We start from the raw sequence: 16661 nt of genomic DNA, 5'->3' as shown, positions 1-16661 counted from the left end.
AAGCATTATTAAACAACTTGAGATGGTTCTCAATTATTCAGGTTAATAACTCCATCAGTGACAGAACCATGCAACTGAAAATTCTTGTCTCACAGGACCTGTTATTCTTGAAATACAAGAGTCAGTTCCTCCAGTGACAGCCTTAAATAGACACACTTAGATTGATTAGTATTTCTAAGTCACTCTGAAGATGAAAATCATGACATTAATGATAAACATACTTAGACCAAATCACGCACCAATATATTTACAAACAAAACAACGCTATTCTAGCTGCAGCTTTTAATACACATCACACAGGAGCATTTCCACCACAAAGTGCAAGTGACTAACGCTGTCTTATTAGTAACAATAAAACATTTAGATAGTACCAAAAGTTCACACAGCATTTTATAGAACACAGACAAGACGCACTGTCCCACCGTTTTCAGACAATGCCTGATCCTGTAAATGCAGGGAAGTCAGTGGGAACTGTTGCATGAGTTAGAGTACTTGCAAACATCTGTAGAATCAGGCCCTCCATATTATACTTTCTAAAAAACTGTTTAAAATTCTGCCACATGTGTAGCTTCCCAAGTGCCTCACTCTTCTCATTCCTATCCACTATCAATATGAGGAAAAATAGACAGGTTTTGTGACTTCTCAAAATGCAGCTGCCACCATGTACCAGAAAAGAACAGCTGTCCAGCACATGCCAATATGGATACTTCACAACCTCAGTGAGCCCATAATAGTTCAGGAACCGATGACACCATTAATTTACATGATGCACATGACCTTATGGTGTCTAAAACAGCACACAGAGACCTTTGCCTTTCACAGCATTAATTCTAAGAAATCAAAGAGCAGCTGTGGGAAAGAAAGGAGGATGGGGGAGGAGAGGGAAATCAGGATAAAATTCAAGTTCTCCCAAGCAGTCTGTGGTGTGATTAAATCTCAAAGACACTCAGCAGTCAGGTTACTTTACTGTTAGTCAGTTACCAATTTGGCATAAAGAATTAAGCAAACAGGTTTTCTCCAAAGGCACTTGCATAGTTCATGATGCCATTTCCACTAACTGGCCCAATTTCACGAAACTCCCAAGGCACCTTAATAAAAACAAAAACAAAAAACCTTTCTACGAAACACTGTAAAGCAGCAGGGCATTCCATTTAACAGAAGAGGGTGGAGTTTTTTTCAAAACAACAATTACCAAGAGAAAAATGAAAATGGTATTTATTTTTATTGCTTTGCTTTTCAGCTGAACACTTAAAAGCAGCCAGTTCTGCACTAAAGCATTGGATGTTCATCTCATTCTGAAAGCCCTGAAAAATACCGGACCTTTGCTCAGCTGTCAGCCACTACATAACATCCACCGTCTTTTTCCAAGAATGTTTTGCACATCTCACATTTACCTTCTGTCTAGCTGCTAAAAAGCATAAAAATGGGCTTTGAATAAAAAATAAATAAATAAATAAAATTAAAAAAGGAAGATTCGCTAACAAGGTAGCCCTTTTGGTAGCTAACACTACCAAGTACTACTATGCTGCAAAGTAAATTGGTCACGGCTGCAGAAAAATTATTCCAGCCTACTTGCAATCCACTCTGAAATGCAGCCCAGTTCCATTTTTAATAGGATGGCTGACAGAAACAGGAGCAGATGTGAAAGCTTCACGGCCTCCTACAGAGCACATTAGTATAAAGTAATGCCTCAAACTTTTCTTGCAGAACGCCTGCAAGAGGAAATCTTTTTCTTCTAATGGTACTTTTTTGTGGTTTTTAAGGGACATGGTCAAGTTAAAACTTTTAAACAATAGCTATCCTTACTTGCGTAACATCATAGATTATTCAAACTGAAAAAATGTTAAATGTCTAATTTAATCATTCATGCTAATCGATAACTATTTGTATTTAATTCAGCTAGCCAGTTTTGGTAGTTGTGTACTAATATAATGCTTCTTTATTGCTGTTGCAAACACTTCAGAGGATGTTTAAGTCCACCCCCAAAAGGCTGTTTTGATTGGATTTTGTGTGATTACATGACGTTGGGACAGAAATCCTAAACGCCGGGCCCAAAAACATCCCACAGTGTCCATAAAATAGGCTGGGAGTGAATGCCCGAAACACCCGACCCTATTAACATTCCCCAAGATAACTGGCATTTGTTAAGTGGGTTCTGGTGATTCAGTGAAGCAGGTGGCTCATTATTCAATCTAGTTGGAAAGGAGGCAACAGTGGCTCCCTGGAGAGAGGATCAAGGGTGTGGACTGAACAGTCTTAGGGTGGAAACCCTAGGGGCAGCCAAGGTAACTTTATGTAGTATTATTCTTAATTTCTGGGTTAATAACCAAACCTCAGGAAGGAGATGAGTTTGAACTACTATATACATAGTATATGAGCTCTCTCTGAGAACAGACTGGTAACAGTACCTGTTTACAATCCCTCAAAGGAACAGGGTAAATTTGAAGGGGGGGAATAAATAAAAAATAAAAAAATCAAACAAATATCTTCATCCTAGGTTAGGTTACTAATTACTAAAAGTGACAGAATTGTTAAGATTCCATTTTATCCTGTTTGTTTACTTTCTATATATCAGCTTCAACAAGGAAATCAATTTTAAGTCAGTTTCATTTCCAGGTTCTCAGTGCTACATTGTTTGTGTTTCAAACACTGCAAGAAAATGCTCATTTGTTTATAAACAACTATACTGACTGGAAATGAAAATCCAAACAAACATTTCTTTTGGTCTTAAGTTTTAATCCTGTCCCTTTAGAGCTGTTATCAAACCTTTAACATTTCAGTTAACTACACTGAAGCAAACTATGAATCAAGTCCATTTAATACTGCTTTCAATTTTCAGCTTTTGGAGTATGTCTTAATATGTGAAGAATTATAAATTAAGTCTCTGGTGGAGGAAAATTTCATTTAGGGCTACTGCACAGTGTAATAGCAGAAATGCATCACGGTGAGCACCAATGCTGATCTTACGTGGGATGAGACAAGCAAATCTTGGATAGTTCTTACCTGAGCACATCTGCCCAGCTCAGTCCTTCCCAGGTACTGAAAAATTTTTAATGCCAGTTCATAAGGCAGCTGGATATCAAAGAAAGGAACCTCATTTATTTCATTCTGAGAAGAAAAAGGGAAATAAACTGTTAGACTTTTTCTAATGCATGAATAAACTGCACATTGTTAGTGGCAAGGCAGTAATATCCTCATAGTAAAATCAAGGAGAGATCATATGTACTCTTGGTGTTGTAACTAAAATCAGACCGACCTTCTCTGCTCTTCCATCCTACAACCCTGCTATACCACAATGTTGTGCAGAGCTATTCTCATCCTATCAGTCAGATCAGGTAAGTCACATTAGCTCCATTTGGGAACATCTCTCTCAGGCAAGAGAGAAATAAGGGCTATCTAGATGATTCACTGGGAGTTTTTGGTCAGAAGAAAGGGTTATAAACAGTAACAAAACACAAATCTTAGTCTACCCGAGCAACGTTTCCTTTTTGTACTCATTTGATTATACTGGTTTCAGTGAGCAGGCCAATAGGACACATTTTCCTTGTCATTTGTTAATGCTCAGAAATTAGAGCTTTTCAGTCTTTTGTTTGCTTATAGTTGAATAATAAAAGCCATGAAATAACAGAGAGCTGACATTCATGTACACTCGTTTTAAAACAGAGGGGTCTTGAAGACAGGACATTTAAGTTTCTAACAAAACAACCTTCAAAACTTCACTGTCAAGTCTAAAATGAATGCACTTTAAAAGCATATATCCTCTACACATTCATTCACTTAAGAGTTTTAACTACAGTGTGCAAAAAATGTAGTGTCCTAACATCTTCATTCACTTAATAGATCAAAATGAGATTATACTCTATGGCAGGGATTCTCAACCATTTTCTTTTTGAGCCCGACTCCCCACCCTCAACATGCTATAAAAACTCCATGGCCCACCTGTACAACAACTGGTTTTCTACATATAAAAGACAGGGCCGGCATTACGGGGTAGTAAGGTGGGCAATTGCTTAGGGTCCGACACCACTAAGTTGCTCAACCTTCGGTTTCAGCCCTACGTAGCGGGGCTTTGGCTTTCTGCCCTGGGCCCCAGTGAGTCTAATGCCAGCCCTGCCTGGCAGATCCTCTGAAGCCTGCTCGTGACCCCCCAAGGGGCCTCAGACCCCTGGTTGAGAACTGCTGCTCTATGGTTTTCTGCATGTCTGAAAGTATCCATTTCCTATCAGAAGAAATGTTAAAACAATAATTCTTTTAAATTTGAATAAATACCACAAATCAGATCTTGTTACTTAAAGAAAAAAAAGAGGATTTTTTATCAGTTATTTCCTGTATAAGCAAACAACAGAAATCCCTCTACATGCTGCAGCTACTGTATTATGAAGGCATAATTCTACACATAAGGTCGCACTGAGATTTGCGGCTAAAGCAAGATTAAATTGCCTTATTTCCAATCACAACTCTCAACTTCAGTCTTCATGCTTAACACACAAGCAGATCCTCACTGAAATTTCCAGATATGTTTCAAGTTGTTATAATGGCAGACTTCGCACATTCGTAGCATTCAAGAAAACCTACTCCTTCTGAAATTTTGATCTGATTTTTTTTTTGAGTTCCTATAATGCCTACATCTCAAACACTTCAAGATTCTCACACATCTTCATAACATCTCACACTTAAAATAACTACTGACATGTAACTAACAAAATACATCCCATTTATTCATCATCTCTGCCAAAGTCAGGCATATTCTGATTCTTCAGCTATGTCTGCTCTACAGTACGGCTGCAGTGCACAGCTTGCCTCACCACCTCCACTTCATACTAGATCACCCCCATCCTTGCCAATTCCTCATTCAAGTCCGTGCCCTCTGCAGCCCTAACAAAGGAAATACAGAACAAAAAATAGCAAAATGGATAATGTTGGGATTAGTTAGAGTTGTGCTTCCCACTTCCCACCCCAATGAAGTCCAACTGAGTACAGCCAAAAAAATTTTAGATCTAAAGTGTGTATTTATGGTCACATTGTAACATCAGGGTCAGAAATCAGACAGGGACTTAATTACTGCAATGCAAAGGGGGCGGGGGGAAATCACCTTTACAGTGACAAATAGCACAACTGTTAGTTCCTAATATCTGATGTCAAGCAGAGTACATGTTCAACGGTACATATGGTCAAAATCCCCAAATAATCTGTCACTAGGAGAGAGCTCAACATAGCACATGAAACAAAACCCATAAAGGAACAATGTAATGTTAAATCAGCACTGGTCCGTCTAAAAATCTACTGGAATGAATCCAAAACTCTAATACTGCCATCCCCTCTGAGAGGGATTTGTACTCCTGTGTGCTAATGGAGCACTAATTCTGTAAATAGATTAATTTGTGCCTAGTTGTCAGAAGTATAATCTGCTCTTTTTTTATTTTTTTTTAAATAAAAGAATAATTAGTCATAGCTAAGTTAGTAAGAAGCAAATGTTTTTTTCCCTTATTTCTCCCACACTGTAAATAAAATCTCTCATGCAGATAGAGCACAAGGATTTATCAAAATAGCTTTTAACTTGTTCAGAGCTGTAATTAGGACTCCTTTCAAATTAACGGCTTCATTTATACAATTAATATTGGTTTCTTGGCGACCGGAAATCTTCTCCACTGAGATACAGTTTAGCAAGATACTTAGTGCAGGCAAACTAATTAAGCATCCACTATCTTGAGTGAAAAGATTAGACTTTATTTAACAGAAAAAGGTTAAACTGCACCCTCATCATAACACTGAGGAGCAAACTTTTTGGTGTTAAAGAAAAGCTGCTATAAAGAGACCATGTATTCCGAAACCATGGTAAAATAGGTTTAGAGCAACTGAAAACTCAGGAGTTACAATCAAAAGTATTTACACACTGGTCTTCCTAATCCCACCAAAGAGAAATGGTTCAAGTACAATGCTTTTTCAAATGTTGTTATTAAAGGAGAGTAAATAACAGTAATTCCTCGAGGGTAGCCATATACAGTTTTGTTTCAGTAGCGATCCTAGTCATTGGTCAAGTGCTTCTAGGATTCAGAGGGGGAGAGAGAGAGAGCGCGTGGGTATCTCTGTTTTAAAGGAACAAGCAATTCCCAAGTGACTAGAATTTTAATCTGGGGTATTAAATCAGTTCTGCACCAAAAGGTAATCTTTTATCCTTTTGAGTGGAGCGACGAGGAGTTCAGAAGAGAATATTTCTTGTTATTGTTCTTCCTTTTCCCCACCCCCTGACTATGGATCCAACATTATGGTGAGGGGGGTTATCATTTCAGGACCTAATTTAAAGATTTGGGCCTTGATCTTATAAGTGCACTAATGCACAGTCCCACTAAAGTCAACGGAACATCAAAAAAGATACAAGGGTCCACTTGCACAGCTCCAACTACATGATAATGACTCAAGGTGATTTTTTTCATGTAAGTGTATCCTTACCACTTTCATGAAGTTGAACATATTTGAAAGGTAAAGATTAAATTTTTAAAATAAACTTTCATAGGCTATCAATAACAAAATTGCCAACAAGCAACACCAAGACACAGCAAGTCCAGTCTGTTTATGGGGTCCTACGTAACCACAAATTTTTTTGACCGACATAAACTAACCCCCACACCAGCTACACCAAATCAATAAGGGGAAAAACAGAACTGTATAGTTCTACCTCCTGTGAATTATTAATTTCTGAAGATAGATACAGAATTGAGCTATTGTGTACACAGGAAACAAAATAAAAATATATAGCAGGCCTTTTCTAAAGCCAGAGGGCAAAACTGAGGTGACTCAAACCAACAAGTTGCTTTTAAAGTAGTGTTATCACATGACCTTTTACGAAAGTTTCTGGCATAGAAAGAAAGACAAAATCCTCGTGTCTGCCCAGGAGCAGCCTGGCCCACACTCGGCCATGGGAGCGCCTGGAGCCGAGAGGACCTAGGTGGGGGAAGAAATGAGAGGGAAGGAGCCTGGGCAGCTCCGGCAGAAGCCAGCGCAGGGAGTGTGCCAGAGGCCCCGGCATCACACCCCGCACAGGGAGTCCCGGGCAGGACCCGGCGGTACCAGCCCGCGGTGAAACCCCACGAGAGAAGCGGGGGGAGCGAGGGGGCGGGCGGGCCGGCGGGGGCCCGGGGGGTCCCGTACCAGGTCCCGGATGAGCTGCCCCAGCAGGTCGTTGTCTCCGCCGTCCTCGGGCTCGGCGGCGGCGGCGGCGGGCGGGCCGGGCGGCGGGGGGCCCGGGCGGGGGCGGCGGCGGCGGCTGCGGGCCCCCGGGCCCTTCCCGTCCAGCAGGCTCCGGGCCAGTGCGAAGTACCCGGCCTCCCGCCGCTCCTCGCCGCCGCCATCCCGCGGCGCGGCCGGCGGGACCCCCCCGCAGCTGCTCCAGCCGGAGACGGGCTCCCGGCAGCTCGGGCTCCCCCCGGGCTCGGCCACCCGCCGCCGCTTCTTCCCCGGGCGGGCCCCGGCCAGCTCCGCCCGCCAGCGGCGGCGAAACAGCTCCAGCTCGGTCGGCCCCGCGGCCATCGCGGCCCCGCAGAGCCGCCGCGCAGCAGGGCCCACCCCGGCCCCGCTGCGGAGCACGCGGGATTCCAGGCCGGGCAGGAAACTGCGGCCGCTGCAACTCAGTTCCGCCGCACAAAGGTTCCGCTCACGGCAGCCAAGCCCCCGCCGGGAGGGCAGCGCCAGGGGCTCGTCCCGAGAGGCGCTGAGCGGCCGCTGGTGCTGGCAGGAGCTCGGCTCCGCTCGGGATTTGCCCCCGGGGCCGCCAGTGAACCTGACAGCGCGTTTGTGTGACCCCTGAAGCCCACTTACAAACGCCAGGCCATGCACCAGCCCCTGCCCCGCGGCTGGCATCAGGCTATCGGCTGCGTCCAACCGCTGCCCGCAATGTGCACGGCGCGTTTCTTGTCCTACATTCTGTAAGAGCCGCCTGCCGGGTGTCCTTCGTGAGTTGTTATGGCCCTGATCCTGCAGACTCTTAGACACCTGTGTGACTTTGCTCAGGGGAGTACACTCACCCTCCCCTGGGCAAAGTTATACGTGATGAGGTGTTTGCAGGATCTGTACATTGGGAGCCTTAGGCCCTCATCCTGCAATTTGACCCACCGCATGTGGGCCTGGGACGCCCCAAGGATACCAGCTTGCAAGAATCAGGACTCTACATTGCAAGCTCTTTGGGGGCAGGGACTTCATTTATTATCTCTCTATAGTGCCCACCACCATGAGGCCTTGACCCTGATACCAGGGCAGGCTACTGTGCTAAAAACAATACAAATATAAATAAATAATCGCTTGTAATAGGGTGACTACTGTCCCTTATCTTAAGAGACAACCCTTATTCAGGTCCTTATCTCCCCCATCCTGTATCAAGTTAACACAAGAGGCTCTTTGTCCCATATTTCAGCAATAACCAGGCAAAGGGTCATACACTATATTCCAATAAGCCAACTAGAATACTGATTTTTACAAGAGGAGCCAGTGCTGACAGCAGAGTACCAGGATGATGTGTCAGTCTGTAGCTGTGGGGTCTTTCAGGATGCTACATGCCCAAATAGCCGTGATGGCAAAGAACACCCAGTTCCAAATGCAACTGGCCAAAACATTGCTCTTCATCCTATTGGACACAGATGAGGCCATGGTGATGGATGCATTCATGATTTCCAGCCTTGATTATTACAACTCATTATCTCTAGGAATGAAGCCACACATCCTGAAAAAGCTCCAAATGGTACAAACAGCAGCCTGCACGTTTAGCAACACAGGATGCGGTGAGCACATTACCTCAGTGTTCTGCCCTCTGAATTAGTTCCCCACTGAATATAGAGTGCAGCTCAAACTCTCTGTCCTCATATTCAGAGCACTGCATGGGATTGGCTCCAACTACCTGAGAAATACCTCTCCCTCAATGACCATGGTGACATCCTAAGACAGCTGCGTCCCACCAGAACAATAAAACCATCGCCCAGTCGGGGCAGACTCCTCAATGCAGGAGAGAGGACATTCAGATACAGCCTATCTGCTGCCAGAGATAACAGTGACCACCAGTCTCGCCACTTTCAGAACTAAATGTAAACCTGGTTTCTTCATCTTAGCTTTTCTGCACTTTCTCCTCCCTCGCACACAGGAGCCCAAGCACAACACCCGCTCTTACACATGTGACCATAAAACTGTAAACAAATATAGATAGAGATTGTTACTCATTCTATTTTGACATACATGGGAAGCATTGATATACTTCAGCGATGGGGGCTATATAAGTACCTAAATAGAATATTAGCGTGCTGAATTGCACTTGGAACCCCATGCAATAGTTGAAACTGTGGTGTAATGTGCTCCTTGTGGCCATTCCTGCTAAGCAGCGGGCCTCAGATTTCTTCCAAATGATCTCCAGGGGTAGCCTGCACGTTGCCATAATGGGGACAAATTCTCTGCTGGTGTAAATGGGTGCTGCTGCATTGACTTAATTGGAATTTTTCCCCATTTGCATCAGCAGCGATTTTGAGGAGCGGTCTTCAGTGCATAGAGTACAGTCTAGTAATCTAATCAGGAGTTCACAAAGGTATGGATAACTGCTGAGGGCAACATCAAGGAGAAATGGTTTCAGCTGTTGTCCCTAGCTCATTAAAAAGACCATCTCTGGCCACTGAGCAGAACTCAAGCTCCAGAAACAATGGAGGATCCAGGAATATCCCTCAACTTCAAACTTGATTGACAAGGGATGGGCAAACCCTTTCAGTCACAGGGGCAGAAACCAACTATGTCATACACTGTAGATGCTTTTCCCAATCACCTCTCTCTTCCCTGGGTGAAGCGTCAGCTAGTTTCCTCTCATCCACTTCCTGTCATGGCCAGGCAACCGGGAAAGACAGTGCATCGTCTGGGTTTGATTAAAATAGACATAGAGATGCTGTCATCTGCACACTGATGGGACCACAGTTGTGTATGTTTTGTACTCCAGGAAACATTTTCTTGAGCGGGGTCCTAATTAATTCTCTTTTGAAGGAAAACTGATATTAACTATCTCAACCAGCATCAGATTCGGTACCTCCCTGCTTCATTTTACTAGCCACGAGAGGCGTGGTTCCAGCAAGAAGATGCCTGCTACAACACTACGTCCAAAACTCCTCTGACTCCACCTCAGCCAAGGAAGATGTGGTCTTGGGAGCAGTGCAGAGCCACCGTGACTCTTCACAAAGGCCCTCGCCCTGCACAGATTCACCGAGATCCTTGAGCTCTCCTTGTGCATTCTAAATCGCCTGCAGGTTTTTGGAGGAGACAGTTTTTCACCCTGTGCTTTAGAGTGGGTCCTCCAGGAAGTGTAGAGATGCCACAATTCCTTGGATGCTCTTCATGCAGTCTTGGAGTTTCTTGTGACAAACTTTCTGCTGGGAGCAGAAACAAAGAAGCCCAGGAAAGGGCAGTCCTAGGCTGCAGCCAGAGAATAATAGGAAGTTTCATTACTTGACTTCTGTACATAGTTTCCAGTCTTAATAAAGGGTTTATTTTTAAACTGATCAGCTGGTCAGAAAGACACCACACAAGCCACAGAGTGATCAATGAGTTCCCTGACTCTAAAATAGATTTTCCTTTTGCAGGCCACAATATGGACCTATAATCAGGAAATGTCTCCCACACCACCCAATTGAGGATGGGTGGAAATATCAGAGAATCCCACTGGGCTTCAACTCTGCACTGTGAACCCTGGGAACTTCCCAGCTCCAACTTGAATACATCTTCAACTGAGTTTTTTGGAAGGAAAAAATGCTCTCTGTGTGTGATTAATAATCCATACTTCAGTTGCTTTTTAAAGACTACATTCTTCAGTTGCAGACTGAAAACTAGCACTGAAATATGGCCCAGGCACTTACCAGCTTCAGGACCTGCAGTTGTGAGGACTAGTGTAAATCTGGCCATTGCCCGTGTCCTCTGAAACCAGGTGAAAACAAAATAAAAAAACAACAAAAAATCCTCGGTAAATCTGACTCTGGATCCATTTCAAATTACAGCATAGGTGCACTTTCCTTTCACTTTTAAAGCAAAATAATCTTTTTTTTTAATTTAGCAAAATTATAATATTTGTTGAAATTGATAAAATAATGGCTCTGCACTGAGGACTAATTGTTGGCAAAGTTGTGCGTTAAAAGGGAGTATAGATGGGGTGGTACCAACATTCTCTCCCTCTGTGGAATGGGAGACTCCAATATTCCCTTCATTTGTTCGCCACTGGTGGCTTCCTTCTGCTCTATTGACAGCTTAAGCAATTACTCGCTGCTTTTTTCTCGGCAGCAGGCTCCTTTCTATGCTTTTTACAAAACCCAATTAAAAGAGAATGAACAACCCCCGAAGAAGCCCTTTGGATCCCAAGCTGTAATTTTGAGGGGCTCCTCTGACTCAGAAACCCCACAAGCGATTGAACTTACCCTGGTGGCCCCCATGTTCAGGCTGAGAGCTACTATGGCAAGGTTCAGCCTCCAAAAAATGTCTTGTCTTTACAAACCCAGGCAAATGGAGTGTTTCCACAGAGACAGCCTCTGGGATTATAAAGGTGCCGCTGTAACAGGAGGATGCTCTTACTAGAGAATAGAAATTGTTACTGAGAAGTGGGAGATTTTCATAGAATCATAGACTATCAGGGTTGGAAGGGGCCTCAGGAGGTCATCTAGTCCAACACCCTGCTCCAAGCAGGACCAATCCCCAATTTTTGCCCCAGATCCCTAAATGGCCCCCTCAAGGATTGAACTCACAACCCTGGGTTTAGCAGCAGGCCAATGCCCAAACCACTGAGCTATCCCTCCCCCATCCTTTTGGCTAAGGATGAGCCTGAATTATTCTCCTGCATCTGAAAGAGACCAGCGCACCAATTCACCCCGGCCTAATCCCACTGAAATCAGCAGCTTTACACCAGGGGTGGAGCCGCCCTCGGGCTGCAGGGAAATGGAGCACTTTGCTCTTTCAAAAGTCCCCGAGAAAGGCTAGAGCTATAGTAAGGGGCTTTCTTCAAAACAGGGCAAGGCGGCTAGCCCCGTTCCAATTCACGTCCACTCAGACACCCCATTGCAAACGGGCAGGTGTAGGGGAAATTGTTCCCTTTGGGGTAATGTAACGGAAAGCCCCCCCGGTATTTTATTCCTACTCGCAATGCAGCAGATCCCTTTCGAGAGGAGATGTCTCCGAAGAAGGCGTGTGGGAGAGGGCTGCATTTTACAGCGGGATCAAAACCAGCAAAAAAGTTACACCTCCCAGTCGAGTGTATCCAGTGGGGGAAAGAGTTTCCACTTACTCACCGGTTTTAAGGCTGCCCAAGAATAAGCAGAGACTTCCTCGGCCCTGTAAGGCGCTGGCCATCCAGTGAGAGCTTGTTTTCTGGGGCAGATCGGATTAGGATAACAGTAAACTCAGGGGGGTGAGACTTTGAGTAATACCCAAAGTACGAGCTATGGTAAGAGCAGGCCACCCATTTCCCCAAGAGAACAACAAAACCCCAGTAACTGTTTCTAGGCCCCCTTGATGGGCCCGATGCTGCACCCAGGACAGCGGAAGTTTTCTCGTGGATGGAGCCCAGCCTCTGCTCACCGCTCTGTGTTGAAAGAAGTGACTTGTTCACAGTGTCACAAGCCACTGGGACTTGGTCCGAGAGGGTTTACCTGGGCTGCTACAGGGTCGGGTTTCTCTCTTCTTTAAACAGCTCCCGGATCCCCAGCTCCTGTCCCGAGAGACACCCCCCCCCGCCCCACAAGCTTCATAATCAAGGATAACAACGTTCGTGGCTGATTTTCACGTTTCTTTTTTAAACTAGAGCTCGGATGCCCTTAAGATCCCCTCTCGCCCAGAGCAGTAATTTCTGGGGAAGCTATTTAGGGTTTTTGTTTGTTTGCTGGTCGCTTTAGCGGATCCTCAAGGAGAAGCAGAAAAGAGGAAACGCTTCGCTTTCTCCTTCGTTTAAACTCACCTGCTTGCTGCTTAAAGCAGGGGGATGTTCACCCCGCTCGCAATATTCCACCCGCGTCTTGGTTTCCGCCGCGGATTCCGAGTCTAACGGGCATACGCGGGACCCCCGCATCTCCTTATCCGCGCCGTATAATACTGGACTTTGCGCTTCTCCTTCCCATCCCAGCCAGGATAGAGACGGAGCCCGGCACGGAGCTAAACAATATACGGCCCAACGCGACATTTCAGGGGAGCCGCGGGGATTTCAAGGGAGAACCGATTATTTAAGCACAAAATCAGCGCTTGGAGGGGGGAGGGAAATCAGAGGGTGCAAAATCTGAAATAAAGATCAGGTCACAGGAAGGGGCTTTTAAAATCTCCGACCCTCCATAAAATGGGTATAAAATATCCCAAAGCGGGAGGGGGGGGATAAAATACCCTTCGCCCTAGCCGGAGGGGGGGGGGAAGGAATAGAACACCCCAAGCCAGAGGGTATAAAATATCCCCAAGGGTAGTTATAAAATATCCCCAGCGGGGGGGGGGGGAATAAAACACCCCAAACCAGGGGGGTTATAAAATATCCCCTAGCCGAAGGGGAGGTGGGGTAATAAAACATCCCCAAGCCAGGGGGTATAAAATATCCCCAAGGGGGGGTTTTCAAATATCCCCTACCCGGGGCGGGAATAAAACACCCCAAGCCAGGGGGGTTATAAAATATCCCCTAGCCGGGGGGGGGGATAAAACACCCCAAGCCAGGGGGGTTATAAAATATCCCCTAGCCTGGGGCGGGGATAAAACACCCCAAGCCAGGGGGGTTATAAAATATCCCCTAGCCGGGGGGGGGATAAAACACCCCAAGCCAGAGGGTATAAAATATCCCCAAGGGGGGTTATCAAATATCCCCTACCCGGGGGGGGAATAAAACACCCCAAGCCAGGGGGGTTATAAAATATCCCCTAGCCGGGGGGGGGGGGATAAAACACCCCAAGCCAGAGGGTATAAAATATCCCCAAGGGGGGTTATCAAATATCCCCTAGCCGCAGGGGGGATAAAACACCCCAAGCCAGGGGGGTTATAAAATATCCCCTAGCCGGGGGGGGAGGATAAAACACCCCAAGCCGGGGCGGGGGGGGATAAAACATCCCCGGGCCACATGCCCTTGGCTGTCCCGCGGCTGCGCCGAGGCCGAGGCGGGAGGCAGGACGGCTGGGTTTGTGCCGGGTGCGCGGCGCGGCAAGAGTTAAAAGTTACCTTTCCTGCCTCCTGCCCGCAGCCCCGATGGGGCCGGATGATGTAACCCCCTCCTCACCATGTGACACTTTAATTAATAACCGCGCTGGTCGCACAACAACAGCACAGCGCACGTTCCCGCCACGCCGGCCGCTCCCGGGGTCTGGGCTGGACAGGCCGGGCGCAGCGCCGCGCCGCGCCGCGCCGCGCAGCCATGTGCCCCTGCGCGCTGCACGGGGGGCCCCCCGCCGCCTGCCGCTGCAGCTCCGCCCGGCGCGGGGAGCGCGGCTCCGGGGCGCAGCTGGTCGCGGCCCGCCTGAAGCGGGTCGGGGATGAGCTGCAGGAGCGGACTGCGGGGCGCAGGGCGAGCAGCAGGCGGGCCGCGGCCGGGAGGAGCCTGGCCACCTACCTGGGTCTGCTCTGCGCCGCCACGCAGGTGGCCGCGCTGGTCTGGCTGATCCGCAAGAGGAGCTGGTAGGGACAAGGGCTCGGGCAGGAGCGGAGAGCAACCGGGACGCGCAACAGGTAGGGACCCAGCCCGCGCGCAGCCAGCCACCCGGGCGGGGGGGCGCTTTGCAAAATAACCGGGGCCGGTAACAGATAGTGGGAGGGGGGCTTGGTGTGAAATGTCCAGAGACAAAGGCTGAAGTCTGCAGCCGCTGCCGTCCCCGTCTGCGGCGCAGCGCAGGCTGGACGCGGGGAGTCTAGTCCGGGAGAGACCCGCGCCGCTCGCCTGGCTTGGGGGTGCTGATGCCAGGGCGCTTGACAGCGCAGGGGAGCCAAGAGACCAACGCACTCGCCGCGGAGCTCCAAGCGCCTTAGGGTCCTTAGCCCCATTGTACAGAAGGAGGAGACTGAGGCACAGATGGGGCGAGAGGCTCGGCCCCAAACCACACCGTGCCTCGGGGCAGAATCCGGTTGGAAACCTGAGCCCGCCCGGTCTATCAGTCTGGGAGCCGGGTGGGGGGGCTGGGAATGAGTCCCGGGCGCGCCGCAATCCGGAGCGGAGTGTTTGATGAAGCTGATGTCAGGGGCTCTCTGTCAGCGCTTGGCACGGCAGCAAAACTCACCGTCCGCCTGATCCGCAGCCAGCAACGGGATCCAGCAGATTTGGTCAAGTGCACGTTCTGCGCGGTTAATTACAGCTGGTAGACACGAGCTGGACGGCGGGGGTGGGCATGGATTGGGGTACCCAGGCCTTTGCAGCCGGGTAGGGATCCAGCTGCTCCTCTGCCACTCTCCAGCATGGTCTGTGTTGTCCCACGGGGAGACCCAGGCAGGTGCGTGTCATCAGTTATTGATCAGTTCTCTTGCAGGATAGTGGAGGGGGCGGGAGGTTGGCTTGTAATGTAGCAAACCTTGTACTGAGCAAATCACCCGAAAGGTCTGTTACGCGCAGATCCAGGACGGCAAGTCCCCATCTCCCCCTGTACAAACATGGACCCACATACGCTCTCCTCTTCCAAAGGCTTTAACTCTTCGCCTTGGAAAGTTCCCAGGGGCAACCTGCGATTCGGTGAGGCCTCTTTGGGGATCCAGCTTCCCACCAGCACCTGGCTGCGGGGACCTTGTTTTTAGGAGGCGCCCTGGCACTCCCAGCTTGTTGCTGTTTTTATTAGTCCGAAAGTTTCTCTTCCCTTTTATAAACCCTTGGCTGTCTAGGGCTTGAAAGCTTCCACCCTCCCCCCGGGAAATGCAGCGGGAGTTGTTGTATGTTAGCTGTAAACTCCAGGGCAGGTTAAAAACGCAGGTACAGACGCCTGGAAGCAAAGGGGAGCTCACTCTGAAGTGGGCGCGGGGGCGCGTTAGGCGGACGGGCCGGGCCGCTCGTTGACCCTGCTCCGCCAAACGGAAGGTGTTTGCCACGGTGGTTTTTCACAGTTTGCTCCAGTCTTTGCAACAGCCCAGAAAGGGGGTGATGAGTGTGGCAGAGCCCGTTCAAGGGAATCAGGGACCGAGGGGGCTCCAGGGTCGTTTCCAAGCGCGCCACACACGCGCAACGGCTCCTCTGAAGTCCCCTGAGGATGGGGAGTATAAGCAAGCCCCGACTCCCGTCACAGCGACAAAACGGCAGCGAGCAGGAGGTTAGTACCTCGCTGTCTGTGGCCCTTGTGCAAGGGAGGACACTTCACCGGCTTCATCCCGTCTCCCAGGCGGTCCAAGCCCCGAGCTGGAGCCGGGGGTGGGACGCAGCGCAGCCGCCTGCCCAGCCGAGAGTAGGTCTGTGGGCTGAAAGCTGCGGGTTTCGTCCCAGGCCACTGTCAGGATCACTTTACCTGCCAAGCCACAATAGCCTTGTGGGTTTGTTTTCATGGAATGATTTAACTCAGTGGTTCTCAAACTTTTTTTGGGTGGACCACTTGAAAATTGCCGAGGGTCTCGGCAGACCACTTAATGATCTTTCCAAATGTTGTTTGTACGCTGGCTAGCTATTGTAAAGTGCTTTGGATAAAAGCGCTATATACAAAATCCTTAGTAAGAATTTAACGTTTTTTGGTTCT

The 16661-nt window shown here is 47.9% G+C and overlaps 2 protein-coding genes across 3 annotated transcripts in view; one reads left to right on the top strand and one right to left on the bottom strand.

Annotated features, from left to right (window-relative positions):
• The window catches only part of FBXW8 (F-box and WD repeat domain containing 8), a 62930-nt gene extending 55368 nt beyond the window's left edge, over positions 1 to 7562 (bottom strand). For both annotated transcript variants that reach the window (XR_013348038.1, XM_077834754.1), the window contains exons 1-2: positions 7150 to 7562; positions 3004 to 3108 (exon numbers count right to left, since the gene is read on the bottom strand). Coding sequence is in view for 1 of the 2 variants with exons in the window: in XM_077834754.1 (XP_077690880.1) it covers positions 3004 to 3108; positions 7150 to 7527 (483 nt within the window). In the remaining variant the exon portion in view is untranslated. The remainder of the gene's footprint in view (positions 1 to 3003; positions 3109 to 7149) is intronic.
• A 6812-nt stretch (positions 7563 to 14374) lies between these two features.
• Positions 14375 to 14638, top strand: HRK (harakiri, BCL2 interacting protein). Its single transcript, XM_077834690.1, has one exon. It carries the CDS (start codon positions 14375 to 14377, stop codon positions 14636 to 14638), a length of 264 nt encoding a protein of 87 aa, XP_077690816.1.
• The last annotated feature ends 2023 nt before the right edge of the window (positions 14639 to 16661 follow it).

The sequence above is a fragment of the Eretmochelys imbricata genome, chromosome 15, assembly GCF_965152235.1.
Source record: "Eretmochelys imbricata isolate rEreImb1 chromosome 15, rEreImb1.hap1, whole genome shotgun sequence".
In the NCBI taxonomy this organism is placed as follows: Eukaryota; Metazoa; Chordata; order Testudines; family Cheloniidae; genus Eretmochelys; species Eretmochelys imbricata.
The sequence above is the reverse complement of the archived record's forward strand: the minus strand, read 5'-3'. Positions and strand labels throughout refer to the sequence as shown.